General features: G+C 30.8%; 2 protein-coding genes across 3 annotated transcripts; both read right to left on the reverse strand.

Annotated features, from left to right (window-relative positions):
* Nucleotides 1–9,623, reverse strand: LOC129287969 (transcription repressor KAN1-like). 2 transcript variants are annotated; one of them, XM_054924272.1, is made up of 6 exons: nucleotides 8,357–9,623; nucleotides 8,160–8,236; nucleotides 7,563–7,608; nucleotides 7,038–7,188; nucleotides 657–753; nucleotides 1–534 (listed from the first exon to the last, which is right to left on the reverse strand). In XM_054924272.1, the coding sequence occupies exons 1-6, from the start codon at nucleotides 9,147–9,149 to the stop codon at nucleotides 430–432; spliced, it is 1,269 nt and encodes a 422-aa protein (XP_054780247.1). In that variant the 5' UTR covers nucleotides 9,150–9,623; the 3' UTR covers nucleotides 1–429. The 2 variants fall into 2 exon arrangements, with proteins under 2 accessions (XP_054780247.1, XP_054780253.1); XM_054924278.1 differs by having other exon boundaries at nucleotides 657–750; nucleotides 8,357–9,619.
* Nucleotides 9,624–20,978: 11,355 nt separating this feature from the next.
* Nucleotides 20,979–24,841, reverse strand: LOC129294900 (DNA-directed RNA polymerase II subunit 4-like). Its single transcript, XM_054933385.1, has 6 exons — nucleotides 24,707–24,841; nucleotides 23,056–23,164; nucleotides 22,807–22,884; nucleotides 22,689–22,722; nucleotides 22,536–22,604; nucleotides 20,979–21,354 (listed from the first exon to the last, which is right to left on the reverse strand). The coding sequence occupies exons 1-6, from the start codon at nucleotides 24,753–24,755 to the stop codon at nucleotides 21,280–21,282; spliced, it is 414 nt and encodes a 137-aa protein (XP_054789360.1). The 5' UTR covers nucleotides 24,756–24,841; the 3' UTR covers nucleotides 20,979–21,279.
* Between the last annotated feature and the right edge of the window lie 3,060 nt (nucleotides 24,842–27,901).

Below are 27,901 nucleotides of genomic sequence, written 5' to 3' on the forward strand. Positions count from 1 at the left end.
TGATCACTCAAGATATATATATATATATATGTAAAATTGTTTATTGCTACAGGAATCGGTAGGAACCTAAGAAAAAGGAGAGAAAAGACATGAAAAAGAAAGAAAGTGGTAAGAAAATAAAATACATCATTGATCTGATTCTCCTTCTTTTTCTCTCTGATCTTGATCTTTTTCTTTATAATCATGATAGTTTTTGTAATGACTAACATCACCTTAAAAGTTAGAAACCAAGTGAATAACCTAGCTTTGGCTCAATAAAAGAATATACAAAGATGCTTTTTTAAGCTTAGTAGAAAGTGACCTTAACAATATAGAGCAGTACCCTAGCTATATATATATATATATATATTATCTGTGCATTAGATCTCTACTTGGTCTTCTCCGTCTTTTGAAGATCTATTTCAAGAATCACGACGTGCCAAACTTTAACTAGGCATGTTCGTTGCTTTCCCACGTTGATCTCCCTAGAGTGAACTCCAAGCTTAAATTCTCATACTCCTTTAAGCTTCTTGACTGTAACAAATTATTATTTCCCTGCACAAAGTAACCATTTTTGTACTTCCTCAGGCCACTATTATACATTCAAGTCGGAAATTGTGTGAGTGTGTGTGTGCTCGAATTAACTAGTGATGATCTGATGAGGTGTAGGTCATGACCTCGGATTTCTCAGTTCTTTGCTGAGAAGATGATAAAATATCTGGTGGTCTGATTCCATCTAAATCTGTGGAACTAGCTTCCATCCATGCTCGTCTGCTTCCATATCCATTTGGAAAGAACAAAATAAACATGTTATACTCTTAATTTGCTTGGATATATATAGTAAATGAAAGACAAGTTATCTTGTGTGTGCGCGTGTCTGATCTGTGAGTGAATACATATATTGATGATATAATATGTAATTTGTTTTATGAAAGGACAAATATGTCATTAAAATTAATGGTCCATAGAGCTATATAGACAAGAAAGAGGGTTTCACGTGAGACAAAAAGATATATATATATATATATATATTTATATCTAAGCATTTGATACACACACACACATATATTGGACAAGACTAAAGAAATGCAATATATTGTACATGTCTAAAAATATCATAGATGCTCTTTTCAACTTGACAACAGATCATGTAACAGATGTACGTATAAAGAATTGCATGTAAGTTTCCTCTTAAATTTCCAGCAAAAGTGAAATGAAATTTAAAAGCTTCGTCTCTATATATAACCTCTATTATCTTCATAACTCTCCTGCATATTATTGAGTCACAATCAAATCCAGTTTCATATATAACTCCCTAATAATGGATTCCATATAACTCCCATTTAGATTCAATGTTTTTTTTTTAAAATTTGGACAAAATGCTCTTAGAATTTAGTATAAATAAGGCCTCTTTCCAATGTAATAAGCATCAAGAAATACTGTAGTTTTCTGTTATATCAAAGCCGAGAGTGCTCTCTCCTTCCTTGTGCTTACTCCAAAAAGACTTTAAATTTGATGAAATTCAAGGGCAATTTCTCTCCATTAAACCATAGGTCTAAGAGCATTTGAGACCTTAATTAAACTCATTTTTAGTATAACATTCTGTTTTGACTTTTAAAATGTGCAATGTCACTCTTACCGTTAGCAAAAGTTAATTTTAATCAAAAAGTTATATAAAAAGATCTGAAAAATTATAGAAAATGATTGTAAAATTATAGACAAAGACCCAAAAATTAGAAAAAAGAACCAAGAAAAATTTTCTTGATCCTTTTTTTGTGTAATTTTTAGGTTAACTAACAATCAAAATTAATATTTACTAATGGTAGATGCCCTATTGCATTATTTTGAAAATATTGAAGGAAAACATATTGCAAAAAAGAGTTTAGGATTCCAAATGCTCTTGGACCTATAGTTCAAAAGCAAATTTTTCATTTAATCCTATATTAAATTATATTACTGGTAAGTTCTAAAAGGAGAAAAAAAAATAATCTTTCTAGGACAAATCAATGATACAACATTTCTATGCAAAACAGGTTAAAATATGCTAGGTTTTGGCCTAATAAGTTTTGCATTAATTTTAGATCACTTAAAGCCTAAGCCTAACTTAACCTATTCTTGAGCTTAGACCATTTTCTTATTAAAAGCTTGCTTAAAATCCTACTAAAAGTCCAAGTAATCCTTTAACTTATTAAAACCTATATTAAACTTAATCAAAATACTTAAGTAAAATTTTAATTAATTTAATAAAATTATAGTAAATTATGATATATTCTTTCTTATCTTTATTGTAAGACACTTTAAATTATTTTATGTATTTTAAGAAAAGTTAATTTTTTCTTGCATAAAAAATTATTTTTATCCTTAATTTTAACATATGTAAAAATGAAAGTGGTTTAATACCTTAACGTTAATCAATAAAAAATAAAATTAAAAAAATACTTTAATTATTATAAAATATTTTACATTTTAAATTAAAAATTATTTTTAAAAAGTGTCATACATTAAATGGTAGGACTTGGAGGGGATGGGTGGGAGAGAGAGAGCGTGTCGGTTAATCTCCTGGTCAGGCAGGCTTTATGTAAATCGGCTTGGCTCATTTATTTAAATAAGCTAAGCTAAATCACATCACATACCCTAAATCTTTAGCTTATTTCCATCTTTGGCACAACTAATCATAAAAATGTCGTCAAACTTTCAAAACACTGAAAGTAGTGCCACAACGCAAGGGCCCTATTTTTTCTGCTGAATTAATCACTATATTTAAATATAATGTATTATTAGTTACTCCTTGACTTTAAAATCTCATATCCCATCAAGTACAGAAATTAATGTTATTTACAAAAAAAGAATGAAATGATCACAATACTCTCTCTCTCTCTCTCTTTCTCTCACATGAGGAGTAAAAATTGTGAAATGAAATTCTTATGTCTCAAGAGGTGAAGAATATAATATCCAAGTTGATTACAAACTACAACCCAGACTTCCAGACATATTAACTTTGTGACATTATGCACTACACACAAACATATTGCACCATATCGCTCATTGTATTAGAGCAAATGCTAAAACAAGAAAGTTGTTTATCAAGTGGGGTTAATGTGTTTCCAACATAAGATTAATTGTGCGCGCGTACCTGGCCAACTTGCAAATTTATAAATCAACTTTTTGAAATAATTAACCCTAATTTAAATGATTTCAAGTTTAGAATTTAGCCTATACTGAAATTTTCGGCATTGACAAATAAGTCTTCGTATAGTACACTGCATGTTTGACCAATGAATTTAAAGACGATTCTCATTTAAGAAATCGAAATTCACGATTTTCTAGTTAGCTAGTTGACTACTTCTTTGTTTTCTTCTGCTTTTTAAGACAACAAGAGGAGTCATGTGAACATCTCCGATGATATGTTACATACTTACAGTTGGGAGGCTTATTTAGTTAATTTCTACTTGTTTTTCATTAGGCTAATGTATCTTATTTTCTTCAAATATCAACTTCATTAAAATGAGGATTTTACTGGCAAAAGATCCAGAAAATTAAAAGAAATTATGTTCAAATTAAAAGTTTGTTGTGCACAATTAAATTGGTGAATGGGGACCTTTGACCAATTTCCCCAAATACCTCCTTGTTGGCTTAATTATTAGATATTGTCTGTTTTGTTTAGGATCAAAAATTAACATTTGGAAAACGGAAATATAGGGATTGTTTGAAACTATTTTTATTTTATTATTCTGAAAACTGGTGTTTTATAGAACATATTCTGAGAATAAAAAAAATAATAAAAATAGATATTTTTTTCATTCTTCCTTGTTCTCTAGAATAATAATTATAGAACACCTGAAAGTTATTTTCATTTTTTTATTCTTTAGAATAATATTTTATTTTTTATTCTTTAAAACACTTTTTGAAAACACAATGCCAAATAAATTTTTTTATTCTCTTATTCTGGAGAACAGAAAACTATTCTCAAAACAGGTTTCTAAACAGGTCCATAGTACCCTTACTTTGAAATTTGCTTTCCAAGTATAGATTTTCTCTTTATAGATTAATTTTTGCAATTTGGGCACATATATATATGTATATATAATATAATATAATATAACTAAGGCAATATTTCTACCATGTGTGTTAAGTCAGCTAAAAAATCATACATTTGTCTACTTTAGACATGAATAAATTTTGCAATGAAAAAATAACAGATTTTTTTATTCTTTTATTTTGGAGAACAGAAAAATATTCTCAGAACATGTTTCTAAACAGGCCCATAGTACCTTTACTTTGAAATTTGCTTTCCAAGTATAGATTTTCTCTTTATAGATTAATTTTTGCAATTTGGGCATATATATATATATATATATATATATAATATAACTAAGGCAATATTTCTACCATGTGTGTTAAGTCAACTAAAAAATCACACATTTGTCTACTTTAGACATGAATAAATTTTGCAATGGGACAAAGAATAGATTTTTTTATTCTTTTGTTCTAGAGAATAGAAAAATATTCTCAGAACATGTTTTTAAACAGGCCCATGGTACCCTTGCTTTGAAATTTGCTTTCCAAGTATAGATTTTCTCTTTCTCTTTATAGATTAATTTTTGCAATTTGGGCAAATATATATATATATATATATATATATATAACTAAGGCAATATTTCAACCATGTCTGTTAAGTCAGCTAAAAAATCATATATTTGTCTACTTTAGGCATGAATAAATTTTGCAATGGGGCAAATAACTCTTATTTTCTTAGCTTTTGGCATCTTTATTGCACCTCCAGTACCATCTTAATTAGTTAAAGTTGTAAATTATTATGTCAGCTTTTTTATGATATCTATCAAATTTAGATTATTAAGATTTTTTTGGCCAAAAAAAAAGACTATTAAGATTTTAGTTTTTATGTTTGTATGAGGAAAAGAAAGTTACGATTCGTGACGTAGTAGTGTATAAAAATGAAGCTTTAAATTTTTTTCTCACAATATTAATTAATCTCATTTTTCCGTTGAAGATTGTCCTTTTGTTGTTGTAAAAGAATAAATTAAAATTCTTTCTCCTTGAAATTTTAAAAAAATTTCAGCTTTAGGAAAAGCTGGAGAAATAGCTTTTCCTAAGCTTTTTGCCTCAATTCAAATATATATATGTTAGCTTTTCTTGAAGTCATTTTATGCTTGTGCGAACACACTTTTATGATTCCAAAGCTTAACCAAAACAAAAGACCTAAAGTCCACCACCCTTCGCCCCACATTTTACAAACTTAATTAAATTAAAATGCAAAATTTTTACAATATGTAATTAAAGATCTTGTCCGAAATGTAACTTTTATAATACTAAATTATATATTCGATAAAATAATTAAGTAACATGTATAACTAATTACCTGGAAAATAAAGTATACTTTAACTGATAAATCAGATACGGTTTGGCATAAAAAAACGAAGAAGACAATCTTGTTGCCATCTCAGAAACTAATAAAAAGAAATTAACCAATAACCTCTTATTATTGTTAATAAAGCCTAATTGTGTGTGTGTGTGTGTGTGTGTGAATGATACCTAAACAAGTAAAATGGTATAGAGATGAGTAGCTTGGAATTATACGAAAACGGATGTTTGTATCATTTCCAATATAATTTTCACATGATGGTGTGTGGGCCATCCTTTGTAGTAGAGAGTGAGTGTAAAATTAACTGTGGTTGGTGGTCACATGATGTCGTCTGAGTAATAAAATTATTTGTGTACCTCACACACTCACTCACTCACTCACTCACAGGGACACCTCATTGAAAGTTACCATCTGTTCTCTGCCCTAATTAGTCTGCTTCTCACCGTACAATCTTCAACAGTCAAACGAAACTTTCTATCTTCGCCCAAACTAACCAGCATTCCCTCATTTCCTCTGTCTATCAAAACCCATGAATATTTTTATATCAGTTTTAATGGTCGCTTTCAACTCATCTCAGTCTATATGAATTCCACAGATCTCTTATCACTGTGAATCGATATATCAAAGTTTGAAGTTCTTACTAAGCTATCTTAGTGAGCATTTCTTTTCTTCTTCTTTTTCCATTTCTGGTAGCATTTTTTTTGTGTTGTTGTTGTTCTGATAAGTAATAATAGATTACTTTCCTATATATGTATATAAGATCTACTCATCTGTTAGATATCTTGAATTTGAATCAGAAGGAGGAAGTAAAGTACTTATCTTTGACAGGGAAAATTAAAGATGGATAAGAAACCACTCAAATTAGATGGTGTAGTAATCAATTATTGAAAGGACTCGAAAGAAAGCAAGTCAATTAAGGAAGTGCAAATGTAGATGGCCCAAGAAAGAGAAAGAAGATCGATACAGAAAGTAGAATGTTAATTATGAGAAAAAAACTGAACTAGTGGAAGGAGAAAGTGAACTAAAAAACTGAACTAGTGGAAGAAGAAAGTGAACTAACTTGGTATTTATATAGAGATGGATGCCAAAAGAAGCATGATATATTAGAAGAGAAGATAGAAGCAGAAGCAGAAGGAGCTAAAGAGCTTTGAATTTTTTGTTGGTCAGAAAGTAAGAACAATTAGTGGAGAGAAGAATGAAGGAGAAAAAAGGTAAAAAAGTAGGTGTCAGAAAGAAGCATATTTCTTAGTTACACAGTTTTAGAAGGGTATGTATAGAGACTTGAGGTTTCTTATCATTTCCTTGCTTGATTTAAACTCCATTCTAAGTGGTGGAAACAGGCACACTAACCACTAATATTGCACAACCAACACTAACAAACACATTGCCTCCATCTCCTAGCAAGCTAGATCTGATCTACGAGCAAATCATGAGTTACTGATATAAAATTCATATCTCAGATGTGAATTCTTTTCTTCATGAGAAATGACTCACTCTGAATCCACATCGGTCGTCCAATCAATTTCAAGGCTATATACACATTTATTTATTCTTCTATTTAAAATAAAAATACTTACTATTTAATTTAATTGAAGGGTTAGATTTCAGAGTTGAACTACATATGCATCTGAAATATATATATATATATATACATAGAGAGAGAGAGAGAGATTACCTAGAAGAATTACCCCACAGATTGCTGCTATTGTAGGCCATATCCTGATCTGAAGATGATGCATTTGTAGGGCCTCTCTTGTTGGGTGAAAAATAGCTCTCATTTTCATTTAGTGGTGGAGGCGTTAGGCTCATGAAATCTTCATCTCCATCTGATAACAGTTTCAAAATAGGCACTATATATCATAGAACTTATATATATATATATATATATATTAGCATGTCCATGCTACAACTTTACTATGTGGGTAACGCAGTCACAAACACACACACATGCATGCATGTACCAGGAAAAAAAAAACGGAGAATAGTTCTTATTTAATTTAATGCATGAATAAGGAGGATGAGTCATAAAGGGGAAGCAAGGGAATCTAACAAAAAAGAAGTCAATTTCATTTCACACTTTAAATCTTTTGGGAGCAGAAGTTGAGGAATTAATTAGTGAAGTGAATTAATTGGATTAATAACAACAAAGCTACCGTTACTATATATACATGCAACGCAAGGTTAAAACAATACGAATTACCTGAGGAAGCTGCAGGTTTGTCAGTATTCTTAACAGTTCGATACATCTGCAGAAGCCAAAAACAGACATGTAAGATGAGTGTGTAGAATATATATAAATATACAAGTAAAGCCAAAGACATGGTAGTAGTAATAAAGAATAAGAATATAGTAACAAGGAAAATAGAAAGATTAGGGAAATCTAGTTTTTCGAAGTAAAGCGGTTAATGAAATGCGTATGGTTCTGCGTTTGGGGATTTTTCTGGATTTCTTTATTAAGCACGAGGTTGATGTTTGGTAAGGTGAGTAATTGCTTCTATTATTGAGAAATGATGGCTACTTTTCTCTCTTTCTCTCTCTTGAAAAGTAGAACTTGTCCTATTGCACACCACAGACTCAACTGTTCACTCCATTCATTCATTCATTCATTCACTGCATTTCTCGTCCCTTGTGCCGCTTTGATAGACTTTGCACAAAGTCCACACATGCACAGAGCAAGACAGACAGACGCAGAGAGGAGAGAGAGGATTCATCTCTCTTGAAAATTCTATTGTGATTTCTTTCAGAATTACCGGAACTCGTTTTGTACGAAACTTGTGAATCGAGAAGAGGGGAATACCTGCAAATGGCTCTTCACATGAGCAAGTGTTAGATCTTTCACATCCATGAGCTCCAAAACTGACTTAGGGGTAGCTCCTACACCATTGTTCAATTCATTCAAGAAATTAATACACAGATTGATCAGACCCACATCAAAAGGGACAACGCATACAGTAAATCAATGGGGAGAGAGAGAGAGAGATGGGAGAGACGGACTTTCATGGCCACCAAGGAGCTCAACGGCGTGAACAAAACGAGCATGGAGAGAGCTGGTCCAACGCATTCTGGGAGCCCTCATGTTCCTCTTATTACTGTGAAGCCTGTTAGGCAACATCTTGGACCTCCCAAATCCGTTTGAGAAATCAGAGTTTGATGAACCAAACTGATGATGATGGTTCAAGAGGTGATACTGATGATGATGATGGGGTTGATAGGGTCTTATCAGACTCTCCATGCTTATCCCATTGAACCTCGAGATGGGGTTCTCCGGCAACATGTTGCTATTATAACTAAGATGATAAGAAGAAGCTGCTGATGAGTAATTATTCTGATACGGAAATTGCTGATGAAGTGGGTACATAGAAATATTATTGGAATCCTGAAGTGGGATTCCTCGGATGGGTCTTGAATTGAGTCCCTGCTGTGAAACCCAGAACCCACCATCTTCTTCTCTGCCTCGAACGACGTCGCTTAATCTCGTCGTCCTCCAGGGGCTCTCGGCCTCAGAACCAATACTTGCAGGAAGATGATTGAAGAGAGAGGGATGATGGCGGTGACTAGTGTGAGCCTGAGGGCTGCCTCTGATTGAACTCTCACTGTGGGATTTGACGCCATCGACTACTTCTTCTGTGCTGCTTCTCCAAATATCAAACGACGAATCTGCTTCTTCGTTGTTATTTGCAGTGCAAATTGAAGACGGAGCACTGTTGGGAAGGCTTATGTGAAGAGAAAGATCAGGCATCGGATTCGATGATGAAGGGTCTTTCCAAATCTTATTATTCTGGGGCATTTTACTCGGAGATAAAGTGGCAAAAACAAATCCAATCCTCAACCTGATAACAGCAACAAGGAGGAGGAGGAGGAGGAGGAGATAGAATTCAGAGAAGAAAAACAAGAGAGACGGCGACAAAGTCACAAATTGCTCATAGAGGTGGGGTGCTTATTATTCTTGAACTTGATGTAGTAAAAAGAAACCCCTCCAATAAGAAGCAGCAAAGCAATAAGAGGACACACAGAATATTTATAGAAGTGATTAGAGATATACAGGTGCAAGCTCAAGCATCAATACATATACACATATATATATATATAGAATACTTATTATACGCTGATGCTTAGCTAAAAAAAAGTACTTGTACGCTGCTATAAGCTAAACGGGAATAAAAGGAGGACCTTTTTTTGCTACTCGTCAAAACACAGACATCCTTTAGTGAAGAGAGAGAGAGAGAAGGGAGGGTGGGGTGTGGCGATCGAAATACAAGAAAAAGAAAAGAGGAAAAGAACTGGTGAGAGAGAGAGAGAGAGATGTATATGTGGTTTCTTGAAAACATTAAGAGTATATATAGGAAAGTGACACTCCAACAAAGCCTTTTGTTTCTTTCTTTTTTCTATCTTAACTCTCGTTTTCTTAGTTGTCAATTTACACACTAACTACACTCCAGTCTTTGGGCAATCTCTCCTATATGCCTTGTAAATCTCTTTCCCTCAGAGACACCACGACGTGAATTTCTAAATCTTTCTCAGATTTGGAGTGCCTGTTAACCTCTTTACTGTCCCCTAATGCCTCTGTCGAAGTTGCTCTAATATTAGCTGAAATAAAGGATTGAGATTTTGGGTATTAGGATGCAAAAGACACCCAAATCTCCTCGCCATCAGTTTGAAGCAAGGAATTGAAAACCAAACCTAACTAAAACACTAATTCAAGAATTAATAGTTAAAACCGTATTTAAATTATAATCAAATTGATCATAAACAAAGCATTTTATTAAACCAATTAAGTTTAACATGATTTACCAGTTCAATAAGTTTAACCTAGATTTCCATATTATATAAGTTCTTCAACCTTCTTAATTATCCCCTTCTTCATTCCAGCTTCACATATGTCAACCAGTTCTGAATCCTCATATTCATACAAGAATTCTTGCTGATGATCTCGGTGATGATAAACCATTTGTGTAGAAATATCTTATAATTAATAGATCAGTGACACCTAATCTTCTGGGGAGACCAAGTTTGACGAATATTATGAATATAGAAGTGAAAGGAGATTCCTCACAATGTACTACATTTATATAAAATGCCTAGAGTGGCTTTGTTTTATTATATTTTTTCAATCACTTGAAAACAAATGATATGTAATTTTTTTGCGGGACTCCTAGTTAATTATCCGTGAGTTTAAGGTCATCTAGCTAGCATTTAATAAATAAATCAAGTGTCGAGAATAATTCTTTACTTACGTATTATATTTGAATAATTAATAAATCCTGTTTGCGTGATGGAAGAAAGAAAAATACGAACAAAGATTTTGGCTCGGTCTGTCCTCCATTACTTATCCTTCTTGAACACTGATATGCTTTTTTATTTTATTATTGCGTGGAAGCTTATGATTCAGATAGACAGACACATATTTAATTTTGAGCCATCCATATATGCTTATGGTCCAACTTAGTTACTTAAAATATGTTGAATTTTTCTGCCTGATTTTGTTAAATATCTATATCATCAACGTCTCTTCATGCTTATATATACTTCCTTAATCAAACACAGATATATTGTTTTGACCAATGTGAACGCATATATAGCGATTTCCATTTTTATGATTGAGTTGAATTTTCATTAATATATATCTGTAAGACATGCTTCCTGGCCAGCAGCTATATATACAAGAAATATTTTTAGAAAAGCTCTTTTGTTTTTATTTCATTTTTTAAAAAAGAAAGAAAGAAAACACCTAATTAACCCGTATAACTCCATTTTTTACTCTCACGATTACTGAATGTTTAAGTAAATTAATTAGCCATGTTCGAAAATTTTGCATGATAATCAATCTTGACTTCTTGATAGCCTAGCTGTTTGAGTTTAATAGTCCAATAATTTTTTTCCTTTTATATATTCTCTTTGGCTTTTTTATAAGACAAAAAGACATGAAGTTTTAATTTTTATTTATTATAAGTTATGTCATTAATTTTTTTATTAGAGGTAATTCCTTTAGTCTTTCACCCCTTTAAATGTTAACATATTCATGTGGTCCTATTCATAAGTCATTTTTTACATATTTTATCAAAATTAAAAAAATTAAAACTCATTGATTTAATAAATTCTCAATTTTGCACCTATTAATAATATATATACTTTAATAGTAACATATATTTTCTTACTAACATTTAATGGAGGGTATGTAAAGCTACACATGAGTAGGATCAAGTCGAGCATCACCTCTATCTAACTGTCTGGTGCCAGTCCTAATGTGTAGTTTAGGCCATTCCGATGCTCAAATGTTCAAGCCAAGTTTGGCCTAATCAACTTGAAAAAAATTTTACAAATATTTTTTGAAAGGTATATAAAAATTTTCCCTAAAAAAAATATATTATTATCATTTAAAATATATTCCTTACAAAACTAATATTAGAATCAAAAGTAATTTTTTAAAAGTTACATATGATCAATAGCTATCAATTATTTTACATAATATTAAGTTAAAATTAATTTTAAATTTTGAAAGAGATTAAAAAATTTCAAAAAATCATAAAAAATATAGTTCATAATAACTCTCAATCAAAACTAATTTCATAAAATAAATATTATTCAAAAAAATTAAAAAAGGCATATGTTCAGCCCCAGCAGGGCTTGACCCTTGTCTGGTGCTTGAATGACTTAAGCAGGACTTGGCTTTCAAGCAATATGCACAACTCTTCTAAGAGGAAAATTTTGTGATAAAAATTTAATGATATAACTTATAAATAGAACTAAAAAAAATTCTCTCTTTTAGGTTGTTAAAAAAAAACATTTTTTTTGGCTTATAAATAGGATCAAGGAGTGTATATATTATTGAAAATTCTCATCAGCTTCTACTCATTCCTTCATAAATAAGGCTAAAATTGGAACTATAAAGTTTTTATACAGGATTGAAGAATTTTGAGTTTTTTTTAAAATTTTGGTAAAATATATTAAAAATGATTTATAAATGTCACCCAACTATGCGTTTACTTAGCTTCTTGTGGAAAACATTATTATGACCCAGAATTAGGATTGAAATTCATTACGGTGTTTGAATTTTAAATTCAATCATGTCGGGACAAATCAATAGAGATAAAAAGTTTTCGTTAGCTGTGTACCCAAATAAAAAAAAAAGTTATAGTCAGCTAGATAAGTAAAGATTAAACAACATTGGTTCCCAAGAGATTTCATCTTGACATAGGTAAGAAAGCATGGTGAAAGAAAGTGGAGAGATGTTAATTAATGAACGTTGGGAGGCTAGAGTTGTGATTTTAGCAATTAATGGGCATTAAATGAAGAGGTGGGTGTGTAATAGTCTAAGGAGCAAGAAATATTGATGTTATGATCAGTGGACCCATTGACCTGAACGTGTGAAGAGACACAGAAACACTGTGAGACAGAGAGAGAGAGAGAGAGAGAAGGGATTGTTCGTATGTTTGGATTCATTTACTGGTTATCTTAATAAGCCCTAATTTCAAATACCTTTATAAGTTTCTTAATTCCTTTTCATTCCCCTAATTCCTAAATATTTCTCTCTCTCTCTCTCTTTCTCTCTCTCTCTCAACAACACCTTTGTCAACCATTTTTGCTTCTTGTTTTTTTCATTCCTCACACTCACACACACATATATCCCCACTTATCATTACTTGTGTTTATTTGCATTATTTCATTTTCATACTTTAATTTTCACAACCTCTACCCACTCTTTTAAAGTAAAAGACATTGATAAATAATTCACAATTATCAAAAAATATTAGTTGAAATTTTAATTTTTTTAAAGAAATTTACATTTTTTCAATTTAATCTTCTTAAATATATTATATAAATACTTTGATAATGATAATTAAAATTTTAATATATATTTTAAAAATAATAATAAATGAAGTAAGGGTATAATTGAAAGAATAATTATAAAAACTATCTAGTGTATTATATTTTAAACTAAATAAGGCATGTAAAATATACTTTATATTGTACTTTGAAGGGAATATATATTTATATATACCCTAGTAATTAAACAGGTGGCTATAATTATACGTTGTCTTTGTTTTGGGTTACCTAAAATTACATCAATACAGGAAAAAGAAGAATAAAAAAGGGATATGATTATTAAGAATCAAATTGACATAAAATCCTCAACCAGATAAGGCTGTAGTACTGTATGTGAATTATCTGCTTTTAATGACAGCCGTGTGTCTTCTTCTTTTTTTTTTTTCCTTTTTTGGGACCAGGATGATAACCATGTTGATTAATTAGTCATTTTCTTTAAAAAAATAATATTTGAAAACCCATATTTTGAAAAAAATAATAAAGTTGAAAGTTATTTAAAATCATCATCATTATTTTCATTAATTAAATTTGTTACCAGATCAATCTACGGATCGAGTTCATTATTTCGGTTAAAAAAAAAAAGGATCGAGTCCATTATTGAATCTTTAGCGGAAGAAATGATTAACATATTCACAAAAATAATGTTAAATAACTCCGTCAAAAATCCTCATAAAGCTCCACATTCATCAATATGTCAATATATATATATATATATATATATATATAATTAAATCAAAAATAATTAGCCATACTATTAACTAAGTCATGAATATGCATGATAGTACAATATTCATTATTCAAACTGAGCAATTAATGCATCTGAAAAATATGTCTATTTTTCGTAGTCTAGATGTACTAGTTACTAGAAAGTATTACTCCCTCTGTTTTCCATGTAAAGTATTTTCAACCAAGAGAACCAATTAGATAATTAAGATAAAAATATTTCCAACGTTGCCTCTTTTAGGTAATATACTCTTGGGATCATTTCAGGTTCCCTTGGTTGTAAAGTATCTTGTAAGAGGTAAGATGTACTTCTTGCACACGTTAAAATACACTTCAAGTCTTCAACCAATAAGATTCGACGTCAATGAAAATATTCAAAACAAAACTAATGCAATTCTTAGTAAAATATCTTTTAAAAAAATTAATCATTTAATCATTATAATTTTAACTTAATTATAATTTAATTTTTTAACTTTGACTCGTTATAATTTAATCTTTAAAATTTTGATTTAGTTTTAAATCAATTTCTGAATTTTGTCTCTGATAATTTAGTTTTTAAAGTTTTAACTTTTTAAATATTAGTCCCTATATTTTAAAAAATAAAATTATAAAGATTAAAAATATTTTAAAATTTTAATATTTATAATATTTATAAGGGTTTAATAATTTAAAATATTAGTAATAAATTTTAAAATATTTTTAATCTTTATAATTTTATTTTTTAAAATATAGAAACTAATATTTAAGATGTTAAAACCTTAGAGATTAAATTGTAAGAGGTAAAGTTTAGGGATTGATAACTGACTCAAAACTTTATGGATTGAGTTTTAATAAGTCAAAGATTAAGAACTAAAGTTACAACTAAATCAAAACTATAAAAATTAAATAGTTAATTTTTTATTTTTTTTTATTTCATTATCCAATATCTTGAAAAATTTGAAGATATTATCACTTCCTACCAAAATTAATTCAAACCCCTAGCACCCAAGGTCAATCTCACAGATACTTTAAAAATACCTTTAATATATTTATTTAATATAGTTATATATTTTAAGATTCAGACTTAAAATCTTAGAATAAATTTGATTCAACGTTTTTAACCAGTTGAATCTAAAGATATTTTAATTTAATTTTCTCAAGATTACTGCTAGCTAGGGTTTGTAGATGTAATTTCTGCTTTTTGTTTATACTATATTGACCTTAATAAATTAAGCATAGTATCGTTGATTTGCATAATAAACAATGTCCATCATTTCAAACTCATCAGGGAGACGACAAGAAATGTGATTGATGGAGCTGCTACCTCCAACCCCTCCCACTGCCAATTGTGAAGCCCTATAATATATCTTCTCTATCTCTTCAATCAAGACACACATGAATAATATATATATATATATATATTATTATATATCACAGGACTTCCTGTATTCAACTAAACTTGTACTACTGTTATAATATATATATATATATATATTCTTCTGCCTCTTCATCCTAAAAGCGCTCGTATTGAAACATATAGTTAAAATAAAACAAAATTGAAAGTGAACTGCTCCTGATGGAACTGAGATTCTTGATAATGTTGTCTTAGAATTTTTTAGTGTAGTTTTTCCCCCACTATTAGTACGTATGGCATCTATGCTTTAATGTTTTGTGTGGAATTAATAAGCTGGAAGAATTAAAGATCTTTCTTATCTTTTTCTTTTTAGATATCATGAAGAGGAGAAAAAGATTGAGAGAAGGGTTAGCAATTTGGTAGGTATATATCATAAAAGTAGTCACAGTAATATGCAGAAAGTGGGATGGTTGGGTTTATGCCTCCATGCTTTTGCTGAGAAGCAGTAAATACATCCACTTTCTGGATTTCAACTACGAAGTGATTAAATGCTTCAATATATCTCTCTAGGTCTACCTAATGAAAAATAATCAATGATGTAGCCTACAAATCGGCTAATAAGTAGGATTGTACTACGAGTATATTTTATTATTAATTATTTAAAAAAAGTGCAAACTCTAAATTAATAAATAATGGTGGCGATGTGTATATGTGTGTGTTTTGATACCATTGAAGAAGTTGAAAAATGGTAGTCTTCGTTCCCACTCATGTGAAAGGTTTAATCATTAGGTTTACAATTTCCACTCATGCAAATTCTTTTTTTTTTTTTTAAATCTCATATCACTTGTAATCTCAAGAATATTGTCTTCTTGACTTTAATTACCAAGAAAATAAAATTTACCCATTTCTTTTGATCATGTGTTTAAAGAAACTAATAATTATGATAATAGTTTATGATTTTAAACCCCTCTTCCTTTAAGGTATAGAAATTTCTTTCTTCTTGACTTGTGTACAACAAGCCCCATGCTCATAGCTTTTTTTCCCCCATACAACATCAATAATTTCAAAGAGAAAATTAATATCAATGTAAATAAAAAACCCCAATACTTCCATTTTTAATATAATTTTGTTTATTGTACAATAGAATATATAACTCACACATATAGCTAGATTCGACTTGATTCATATACATACATATTTTTAAAAGTTAACAAGTAGTAGCTAGGGAGCAATTATCGTGCTGTATATCTTCTCAAATATTTTTGGAAATACATGAACCACAAATAAAGGTCACAACATATCAAAAAATTACATTTCACTTTGATAATTTTTATTGATTATCATTAATTAATTGGAACAAAATCAAGATGAAAAATTTAACTGCATTATGTGAGTGAGTGGGTTTGGAAGATAACAATTGGAATTAGTATTGAAAAAAAAGACTGAAAACTGTTGGAGAACATATTTTATTAGAGGGGGAGTGTTTTAGATGATGATTACATTTACTATATATTCACTTCAACTTACTTTGATTTATGTGTGGTCCCTTTTCATAGTATTTATATTTGGCAAAGTAAATACGAGCAATTAAAGTAAGCATTTCGATTACTTTATAAACAATCCCCTTTTTCACCAAAAAAGAAAAAAACTTCATAATTTCTTTACTAAAAGACAAACGAAGTAAGTATTCAAGTAAGTTTTATTGTAAAAACGTTATGGTAAGATATTTTGGTAAATTTCCTTATGCACAATATGCATGATACCTAAGAAATTAGAAGTTGCCTTTAGACTTATTTTATCTGTGTTCTTTTATACAAAAGTGGTTTTTTTTTTTTTTAAAATAGAGTACAGCTGAACTCCACAAAGATTTTTTATTGGAATATCGAAATAAATACGAAAATTAAATTGAGATTTGTTATTACTTTCTCCATTTAATAATGTAAGATAATTTTTACTAAATTATGCACTCAATAAATTTTTTTTTTTGCCAAACAATCTTAAGAAGTTAGTATTTGTTTATTAAGAATATTTTTTTATTAATTACATATTAAAAAATTTAAAATATTTTAAATTTTTGAACAAATCTCTTCATTTAAAAATATAAAGTATTTTTTAAAGAGTTAGATGTTAAAAAATGTAAGGCATTTTTAATTTTTTAAAATATAATTATTGTATTTTTTAAAAGTATTTTTATTAATGAATAATTTTATATTTATTGTAGGGTGTTTAATAGAGATAAATATAAAAAGATAAAATTAATTTAAAAATAAATAATTATTTTATTAAGAGGTAAAATTTAATTAAAAATATTTTATATTTTTAAATTAAAAAAATAGAAAGAGAGAGAATGTTTTGTTTGGGAAGCGAGTGAAAATGAGTCAAGGAGGGCAGTCAAAACATGAAAAGAGGGCAAGAAGTTGAAAATTGGGTTTTGGTGCAAATTCCAAGGCAAAGGAAAGGGCAGAAAAGGGAAATCATTTTGCAATCAATTGCTTTATGATTGAGGGATGCCACTCATTTTTTTAAAAAGCAATAAAGATCAAAAGCATATATAACCTTTTCTCAATTCCAACCTCTTTTTGACCCTTTCATACATTATGTTCCAGAAGTAGGCCATCCCATACCCAAAACAACAAGGCTTGATTTGATGTCAATATTATTTTTTTAAAAAAATTTATAATAATATTCTTATTTGATTGTAATCGTCCTTTATTCATTAATATAAAAAATATTTTTATAAAATAAAATTTCTCCTAATATTTTGTGTGTTATATTTTCTAATTTTATTTTTATGATAATGAATGTCCCTTTTATTTTTTAAAAAAAATTAAAGAAGGTTCTGGTAGCTTTGCAGCCTCATGGAGGGCTGGACCAAGAAGGACCACCGCCCTACAGACTTATGGACGAATAGTTCAGAGTTTTTTCCAACGAAGAGAATGAGATTGTCAGAGATTTCACATCGCTTGGATATTTGAGATTTTTATAGATAATTTAAAATATTTGTCCATGGTTGTATTAATTCAAAATAAGGAGATATCTACTTTTAATAAAAATTTTATTATGAATTTTATCACCGGTTTACATTCACTGCTATTGTTCTGCTCCTTTTAAATCTTAATAAAAGGCAAAGTTTGATTATTATTTTTAAATATAAGATAGAGTTAACATAATAAAATTTATTTTTTTAATTTTACTCTTTTTTATTAATTAAAAAATGTAGAGTATTAATAAACACTACTATAAAAAAAAAACTTTTGCAACTCTCTGCACATCGGTTATTTTAAAATGTGTAAGTAAAAAAAAAAAAAAGACTCTGGCATTTTCGTGTACTGTACATCTCTATCCATTCAATGACCTCTCCAATATTTAAAACCATATAACCACCATGAGAATTCATAAATTGCTTCTTTATTTATATCAACGCATATATACGTTTTCTTTATTCTTGCAAATATTTTTATGCTGGATATGAGACCTTTTTTTTTTTGTTGACCTGAAGTTGGATATCAGAATGAACCATGGCAAAAAAGAACACAAGAGAGAAGACATAATATCATCTTTATAATTTATAATTATTCAGATGACATAACATGCAATCAATTATTGGATTTTAGTAAGAGTGCCACATCACGTGAATTTTGTGCAAGAATTTGTTATTCAATATAGAGATATTGAGAAACCAAAGTGATGAAGACAGAGTCAAATAGTCATCATATAGAAATTTTCTTACAATCTTTTTGGGCCTAAAAGCATTTATAATTCCTATATACTGACAAAGTTAACATATAGGCCCCTTAATAAATTGATTAAAAAAATAAAATGGACTGAAATCTTGATAATAATTATATGTATTATATATTATTCAGCTTAATTTTGCAGTTTGATAACAAAATAAAACCCTCTCAATCAGAAGTTTTAAGTTTGAATTTTGAGAATATAACAGCATTTGATAGTAAAACTTTCACTCAAAAGGATCACAACCCAATTTGAATTGGATAAGTTACATTGGAGCTTTGGGTTTGGGTAATAGATAGTTTGCTACCAAGAAAAAGTTAGGCTTCTCAAAATTGAAATCAACGTCCCTAGTTCTTAATTTCAATAACAAATTATCATTCGAGAAAAAAAATCTCTGTTACCATTTTAACAACAAACAATTTTGCATTGGTTCTTGTCTATGACTAATTCTTTTAGAAGGTCATTGAATGTAATTCTCTCACAATTTAATCATATATATGTAGCTTCGAAATCAAGAAAAACTTAAATAAACCTAATTATACCATATTTAATTATCACCACATGCGCTTATTACACCACCATAAGATCATCATGATGCCATAGTAAATGTGTTTTGTATAAATTTGAGTTATTGTCAGTCATTTCTTGTAAACCCCTTTGCCCATTATTGCTATTTTTAAAAAAATTTATTTCATTATGTTGAGGGAATATGAAGATATTCATCTAACAATGGATAAAGCTTGAAAAAAGCAGCCTTCCACTAGAAATAAATTGCTAAAATGACAAAAAAAATATTTTAAATCACTATTTTCCATGAGTGTATTTAATATGAAAATATTTATCGCTACTTTTGTCATATATAAAATAAAGATATAGACAATGTTTAAATTAATAATCAAAGGCAGCAAATGGATGGTGGGGTAAGCCTGGGCCTAAATGAAAGTTGAAGTGGGTCACCATGTGTCAGATTCTTTGGGCCCTAAAGCCCAACCTCCCTATATTTGAAAGTTGACTATTGATTGCACTATTTCTTTATTATCTGTTAAAATTACTTCACCATTTATTGATATAATTAATTAGTATTTTTTGCCAACAATTAATTAAATTACTAATTCTCAAGCATGATTTATAAATTTCTCCCTCTATTTTTTATTGGTAGAGAAACTATAACTTTTAATTTATATTTTTTTATAAACAAAATCATCCATTTCAATAGGTATTTATTATATATTTTTTAAATCACCTCTCATAATTTACATTAATGAGAACAATTAAATGTATGCTTATATTGATTAACACAGAACATTTTAGTCTATTTAATTTATTTTTAGATATAATTATTATAATTAACTAACTTTTTTAAATTGTGTGATACAGTTTTTTTTTCTTATACATAAAAACGAATGAAGTAAAACTCTTGAACATATTTGTCATGTAATCCATTGCATGAGTTACTCAATTATTGGTCTCTGGTTAAATGACCTCAACCCACCTAAGAGAAAATAACGATTTAGTAAAAAAATTTCTTTGTGGTCGTGGTATTAGAATTGTCATGTAAGTAGTTTAAAGTCGCATTTTAAATTATTATGCTGGTCTCAAATTGTTCAATTCATTCACATGTTGATTTATTACTTCAACAACCATGTAATATTTAAAAAAAAAATTACTTCAACAAGCATTTGCTGTACCAAAAACTTGATCAGAAGTCACAAATTTAGTTGAACGTTAGGATTTCTAGTACCTCATTCATAAATGTGCAATAATTTATTATTTAGTCAGAATGCTCGTATAAGTACAGCCACCTAAAATTACTGATAAGTCCAAAATAGCATATTAAGGTTCATATTTTCAAAGTTTACAATTTGATTATAATGATGCCAAAAAAAAATGCACATCACATCTATAGTTGTGTAAAATAAAAGGGAAAATTACAATAAGGACCCAAATAAAAAAATTAATTACTTTTCAGGCTATTGATAAATCAAGCTTCAATATTTACAATTCAAACTTCAGTACTTATAAGTGAGTGTGACTTATAGATAATTAATTTTATTATACAGGACTTATATGTAATTTTTCCAAAATAAAATTGTCATTATTTATTTATCATTAAAAAAAACTCCTTAGACAAGAGGCTTCATGCTTGAGGTGCTTTTTAGCAATTAAAATAAATGACCTACATTAGCCATCGTTTATTTCTAAAGTAAAAGTGCCTCTTATCTCAATAATAAAAGAATCGAGAGAGAAGGAAAAACCCTCGACATGTTTAATATCAAATTTAATTAACAACCAAAAAGAAATGTCACTCAAACTTCTTGATCATTAAAAGATCATTCAGCAATTTCTCAATTGCATCTGCATCAAGGCGACCTTTAGCCTGCAATGACAATCATCTTTGTGAAAAGAAGTAAACCACATAAAAAAGGGAAAAACAAAACTAACTGCTGTATCATTTTTGGGCCAAAACACAGACCTTTGGCTCACCTTATTTTCTGTCATCAACTATTATACAAATTACATACACAGCTTTACTTATTTATCAGCAGCCCAGAAGCAAATCCAATGGATTTATCATACAATCTGGTGTCTGGTCTACTTTAACACAGGCAAAGGAAAACAGACTCAAGAGCCTATATGGACAATACTAAACTGAGCTTCGCAACAAGTGTGAAAAACAAGAAAAAAACTGTAATTCATGTCTTCACAATTTTTTTGACCATTTTGAACCTATAACCACACATACAGAGAGAGTCCAATTTCTATGTTAACTTCTTAGCTAAATTATCTCATAAGTTAGGTGTTAATTTTAGTTCCTTTAATCATCATCCACTTCTTATCCAAAAGGCGGTTAATGATGAAAGCAATCAATTAGGGGACTCCTATCTGATGTAATCTCTTTTGATTTGTATGATCCTGTTTTAATAAAAAAAAAAAGAAAAAAAAACATATAACCACTTGTTTAGATATTTTTTCTCAGCATCTGAGGAAGAAATGAACAGATATAGGTTCAAAGAACAAAAACAGGAAAATGTGGGGGGGGGGGATCAAGAAAAAAATTCCTTGCTCAGGCTCAGCTAATAAAAATCTCAAATTTGAGATACAAGTACAATATCTTCTCTAAATTTTGCCCCTAAACAATTGTCCCCCCCCCCCCCAATTTCCTTACAAAACTTTAATTTCATACATAATGAAAACCAAAACTCTCGCAGTGCCCAACTTGAAATGTTTAACTTCGTGAGGAAGTTAAGAAATTAGGGGATTGCAAACTTTAAAACCATAAGGGAACTTGGGAGCAAAAGGGCTAAATCACATAGTGATAAAGTATAATTTGCCCTAGTAAGAAATATTCTACAAGCTGCCATAACTTATACATCAGAATTCCTCGTTTTGCAAGCTATTCATATCATTTAAAGTTAAATCAGATGCCTCAGTAAATGGGGATAGCATTCAGACTAAAAAATTCCACAACCTATGACAGGTTGTTTAATATTGGTATAGATACCTTGTGCATCAAGCATGTTATAAAGTAGACTCTGAAAGATATTAAAGGGGACAAACCTTAAGAGTTGGAATAACACTTATAGCTTCCTCCACAGTTTCAGGGCATAAATTCCCAAGCACAGCAAGCTACATCACAAAAGAGTAACAGTTGTTATAAATTCCTCCTATATACTAGGAACTCTTTTTTACAATAAATTGTTCTGTATGTACCTCGTACTCAGCTAGCTGATATCTACTCAAAACTCTGAATTCTAGTTAAGGTACGAACAAATAAAAATAAGCTCAAACGAAGTACTATATGCTGTATCAAATAAACAATGAGGGATACTCTCGAACTTGCTTCACAGCATCTTGATTACTGAAGCGGCTGAAGCGCTTAACATACTGCAGAGACTTCTCGAACACTCTTGTAAAGTAAAAAATAATGATTTCTTTAGAAAAAAGCAATAACAATAAAAGATGCCAAGGAAAGAGCCCAAATAAGAATGTTTATTGATTTTCAGATTGTAACATAGAAATAACTTAATAATCTCCACATAAATTTCATTGTACTAGTATGATAGTGTCAATTACTCACTGGGGAATATGCTTAATTGATTCATCGGACATTTGTTTGAACTGCTCCAATTTGTGCTCCAAAAGAAGGGCAACTTCACAGTTCATTAAACATTTGGCCTTCTCAAAATCTATAAAGGCGCAACATCAGGACAAACTTAACAGCTTCACCAGGTATGGACAAGAAAGCAGCCAAATAGAGCTGTGCAAACTCAAAGCAGAGTTAACTAAACGGTAATCACATTCAGTAAAATTATCTAATTGCTTGCCCAAACAACAAAAGTAGATGTGCATTTTAGATGCTTCTTCTTCCTCTTCCTCTTCTTTTCTTAACCAACATTTTAGCTGCTTCAGTAGCAGAAAGGAGTGTAAGATCCACTAGCAGTGTAAGTTCAGTTGACGTTTTCTTTAGAGGATTGAGCTCAAGTGTTCTGTTCATATAGCTTTGTTTCTATTTGGTTCTTTTAGGGTGTTTTCCTTATTTTCTCCTTGATATATTTGTTTCGAACTGGAAACAGTGAAGGTCCTTCAATTACTCAAGTTTTGCCTCGAGGTGAGAGAGAAAGCTAGTGACCTTATAACAAAAAAAATCCACATTAAGCTGTTCAACAAAAGATAAAGGCATCCGTAGCCTCTAATAAATCAAACTGCATATAAAGGCACCACTTATATGTAACCTACATGCTTTTAGAGTTAGTTAATTGTAAGAATAGACGATTGAAGTGCTTTTGCCATGCTAATTATCTCAAAACTAAACTAACAAATCCGGTGGACGAAGAAACTGTTTTCTGGGCTATAATAATAGTTCATTGTTTATCTGTCCTATTAATTATCAATATCATCAATATAATATATAAGAAAGTACATAGAGATACACTATATAAGATCAATGCGGCTCATTTTGGGCTTCATGCAAATGAATAGTCCATTGTAGTTATACCTAGTGCACGAACAATGGTAAGACTAGAAGTTAAACTTGATAGCTTCCTCTTAGTTGTAGGAAATCTTGCCTGTGTTCATCCTCTTCACTGTGCTTGAAAAGTACATTTTTATGAGTGAGGGGTGCATAACAACACCGCCACCAAATGGATACCTCATACATGGTCCCACGAGCGAGGGCCGAGATTGAAAAACACATGAATGTAAAGTTTATATAATTTTAAGGGAGAGCCAGCGATGTAGAATATATATATATATATATATATAGTCGTGAACCCGCCCATGATCACCTTAATTCCCTCAATCATGAAAAAACCCCACCCATGAATTTTTTTGCTTTTTCCAACTAGATTTAACGAAGAAAGAATTATAGTACCTAACCTCTCTCTAGTCTCTGTCAAAAGTAATCGAGGAAAAGCTAGGGATATTAAATAAACAATAAATTAAACGATGCAAGTTTAATACCCCACCATTATATACATATGAGAATCTCCAGCCCAAAACATAACACGCCATATTGGCACTTGCTCAAGTGGGTCGTCTTTACGACGTGATTTACGTATTGACCTCATGAAACAGAAGGATTGTAATTTCAATTGAAATATGTCAGACAGACTCTTAACCAACCAGTTGGTACGGGTGAATTATTAATTCACAGTAATGGATCAAAATTACATGTTACTTGCGAGTTATTCGATTGGGAATTTTAAATTAAGAACAGAGAAACAAAATACCCTCCCCAAATTTGAGCTCTGATGCATCTTCCTCCTCGGTTCTGGACATGTCGATGCGACAAAAAGAAGGATGCTCGACTGATTGGCAGTTCTGGCTTTGAGAGGCGTGTCGTTTCGTTTGATTATTTTTGGGGATTGAATTAGATTTTATTTGGTTTTCGAGGTGAATGATTGGATTAATCAATCAATATATCTATATATCTATTGATTGTTGATTGTTGATGGTTACCCAATACGAAAATTAAAAAAAATTACCAAAATCCCAATTAGCCCCAAATTTGTCTTTGAGAAAAAAAAGGCAGCTTTTTTTTTTTTTTTGGATTTTTGGGTCAGGTTTAGTTAAATAATAGGAGGTTTTGCCATGGTATTAAAATTTTGGACCAAACCGGCCGATCCGACCGGTGACCCGACGAACCGGAGACGAGTCCGGTCCGGTTCATATGGCCAAAGTGGGCTTATGTGACCCAGGTTAACTCAGGTGACCCGGTATTAACCTAGGTAAACCCACCCAATCAAAAGGGTTGGGCGAGTTATTATTTTTTGAAGAGACTAACCCCCCAAAACGACGTCGTTTTAGGGGTCATATTATTAAAAAAAAATATGCAAAGGTTGAACGGTCCGTAATCCGTATTCTTGCGTCCTCTCCTCTGCGTCTTAACTCTCCTCTATCCTAACTTAGTCAGAAGCCCTAACTTAGTATGTCTCTGTCCTTTCCGCTACGGCTTTGCATCTCAACTCTCAACTCTTAATCTCTGAATCTCCGATCTCATATTCTCACGGCGAAGGTTGAACGATCCGTACGTTGATAGCTGATAGCTCAATCTCTGAACGAAAATGAAGGTTGAACTCATTTCATAGTCTCAGTCTGAACTTCACCGGTTCGCCCTCATCGCTTCTCATCTATGGCTGAATCTGGATGCTGAACTCATGACCATCTCTGCCTCAAAGCTTCAACGGTGAATGTTGTGCTCTGTCTGAATCTTGCCTAAGCTTCAACGATCCGTACGAGCCTCTCAGGTAGCTGCGCTCTCTCTCCCCCTACTTGATTCAAGTATGCTTTTCTCTCTCTCTCTCTCTCCTCTGCGAGCTTGTGGACGGAATGATATCTCAAGAAGTTTAACGTGGTTCGGGAAGGTGTCTGAATTTTAGAATTTATGAATGGCAATGTTACAGTCATTGGCTACGGCAATTAAAGTTAGAAAATTAGAAAATAATCAAATATAATTTTTGTCATGGCCCCTTGGCTCGATTTGGTTCATAGAATTCAAACCATAAACTTTATGATTTATCAAACCATAAAACTGAGCTTCATGTTGCTCTGTATCTTCGAGCTTCATTTATGACTTATGTATGTATTCTGATTTGCTTTGGTTGCTAAAAATTAATTCAAGTTTTATATTGCTCATCTCTATCTGAATCCGTAAACTGAGAAGGCGAGAAGCTCTTCTAGTTTTGGAATTCGAATGCTGTGCTCTGTGACTCTGTCTGAACTCTGAATCTTGTTTATGATTTTTGTATGTATTTTGATTTGCTCTGGTTGCTGAAAAATTAATTCGAGCTTTATATTGCTCTTGTATACTGTATTTTGGATTTCTGGCTACTATGATTGCTCTGGTTTTTTTTTTGCATTATATGTTTATTTATGTTGAAATTATCGTACTTGCAGATTAACGTTATAATATGGATATTGGTAATTCTAATAGTGATGGAACTGAGAATCCTACCCCTAGTTCCAACAATCCTACTCCCAATTCCAACAATCCCGCCCCTGCTAGCCATAATGACTCCACATCTGGAACCCTATCAGTTCACGAAAAAAAGATCTTGTATGGGCACATGTTGCTTTAAGAAAAGAGGGCAACAAAAATGTGTATACATGTCTTTATTGTGCATTGAGCTATAAAGGAGGTGGAATAAATAGATTAAAGCATCATCTTGCTGGTGTAAGTGGAAAAGTAGTTTCCTGCAGTAAAGTTCCTTTTGATGTTCGTCATCAGATGCAAGAATCATTAAAAAGTGGGAAAAAGAGAAAGCTTGTTGATGTACAAGCAGACATGGAGGAACATGTGTCTAATGTTAATGCACCCAATGCACCTGCTCCATCTAAGTCAATCAGTGAGAGTAGTGCTAGTAAAAAGAAACCTCCTACTATGCCAGTTGAAAATTATTTTGCCCCTAGGATAACTCTAGGTTCCCAACCAAGCATTAAGAGTGCGTTTGCAACTAAAGAAGCACAACACAGTGCAAAAATGGCCATTCTTAAATGGGCTATCATCAATTGCATTCCATTTAATGTATTAGATTGCCCATTCTTTCAAAAAACTATGGATGCTATTGCTTTAAATTGGGCCTAGGGTTTAAGGGTCCTACTGCTTATGAATTTAGAGTTAACTTATTGAATGATTGGAAAAAAAAGAATATCAGCTACTTATTGAGAGTCATCGATCTAAATGGAAAACTTATGGATGTACACTCATGGCTGATGTTGGACAGATGTGAGGCAACGAACTTTGATAAATTTTCTTGTATATTCTACACATGGCATAGTATTTGTGAAATCTGTTGATGCTTCTAATTTAGTGAAAGATGCCAAGACTTTATTTTCATTGTTTTCCGAAGTGATTGAGTGGGTTAGTCCTAAAAATATTGTGCATGTGGTGACTGATAATACTAATTATGTAGCATGTGGCAAGTTGATTAAAGAGAAATATAAAAGTATTTATTGGTCACCTTGTGCTGCTCATTGCTTGAATCTTACTTTGAAAGACATTGCAAGTATGTCTCATGTGTCACAACTTGCAACAAAGGCATCAAAGATCACTATGTTTGTTTATAATCATATGGTCTTCCTGTCATGGCTTAAGAAAAGAAAGGGTTGGAAAGAAATTGTGCGTCCTGGTGTGACAAGGTTTGCTACAACATTTATCACATTGCATAGCATATATATGCACAAGCATAACTTGCAAGCTTTAATCATTGATAAGCATTTTGTGGATCACAAATTATCAAGGACTGAAGCCGAAATAATTGTTAGTGCTATCATATTAGATAATCAGTTTTAGAATGAATGTCTTGAAGTTGTGAAGATTGTGTCTCCTTTTATAAAGTTGTTGAGAATTTTGATTCAGATGAGAAGCCTTCTTTGCCTTATGTTTATGAAGGCATGCAAAGGGCAAAAAAAGCAATTAAGGTAGT

The sequence above is a fragment of the Prosopis cineraria genome, unplaced genomic scaffold, assembly GCF_029017545.1.
Source record: "Prosopis cineraria cultivar Desert tree isolate PC_DT_omini unplaced genomic scaffold, ASM2901754v1 PC1, whole genome shotgun sequence".
NCBI lineage: Eukaryota > Viridiplantae > Streptophyta > Magnoliopsida > Fabales > Fabaceae > Prosopis > Prosopis cineraria.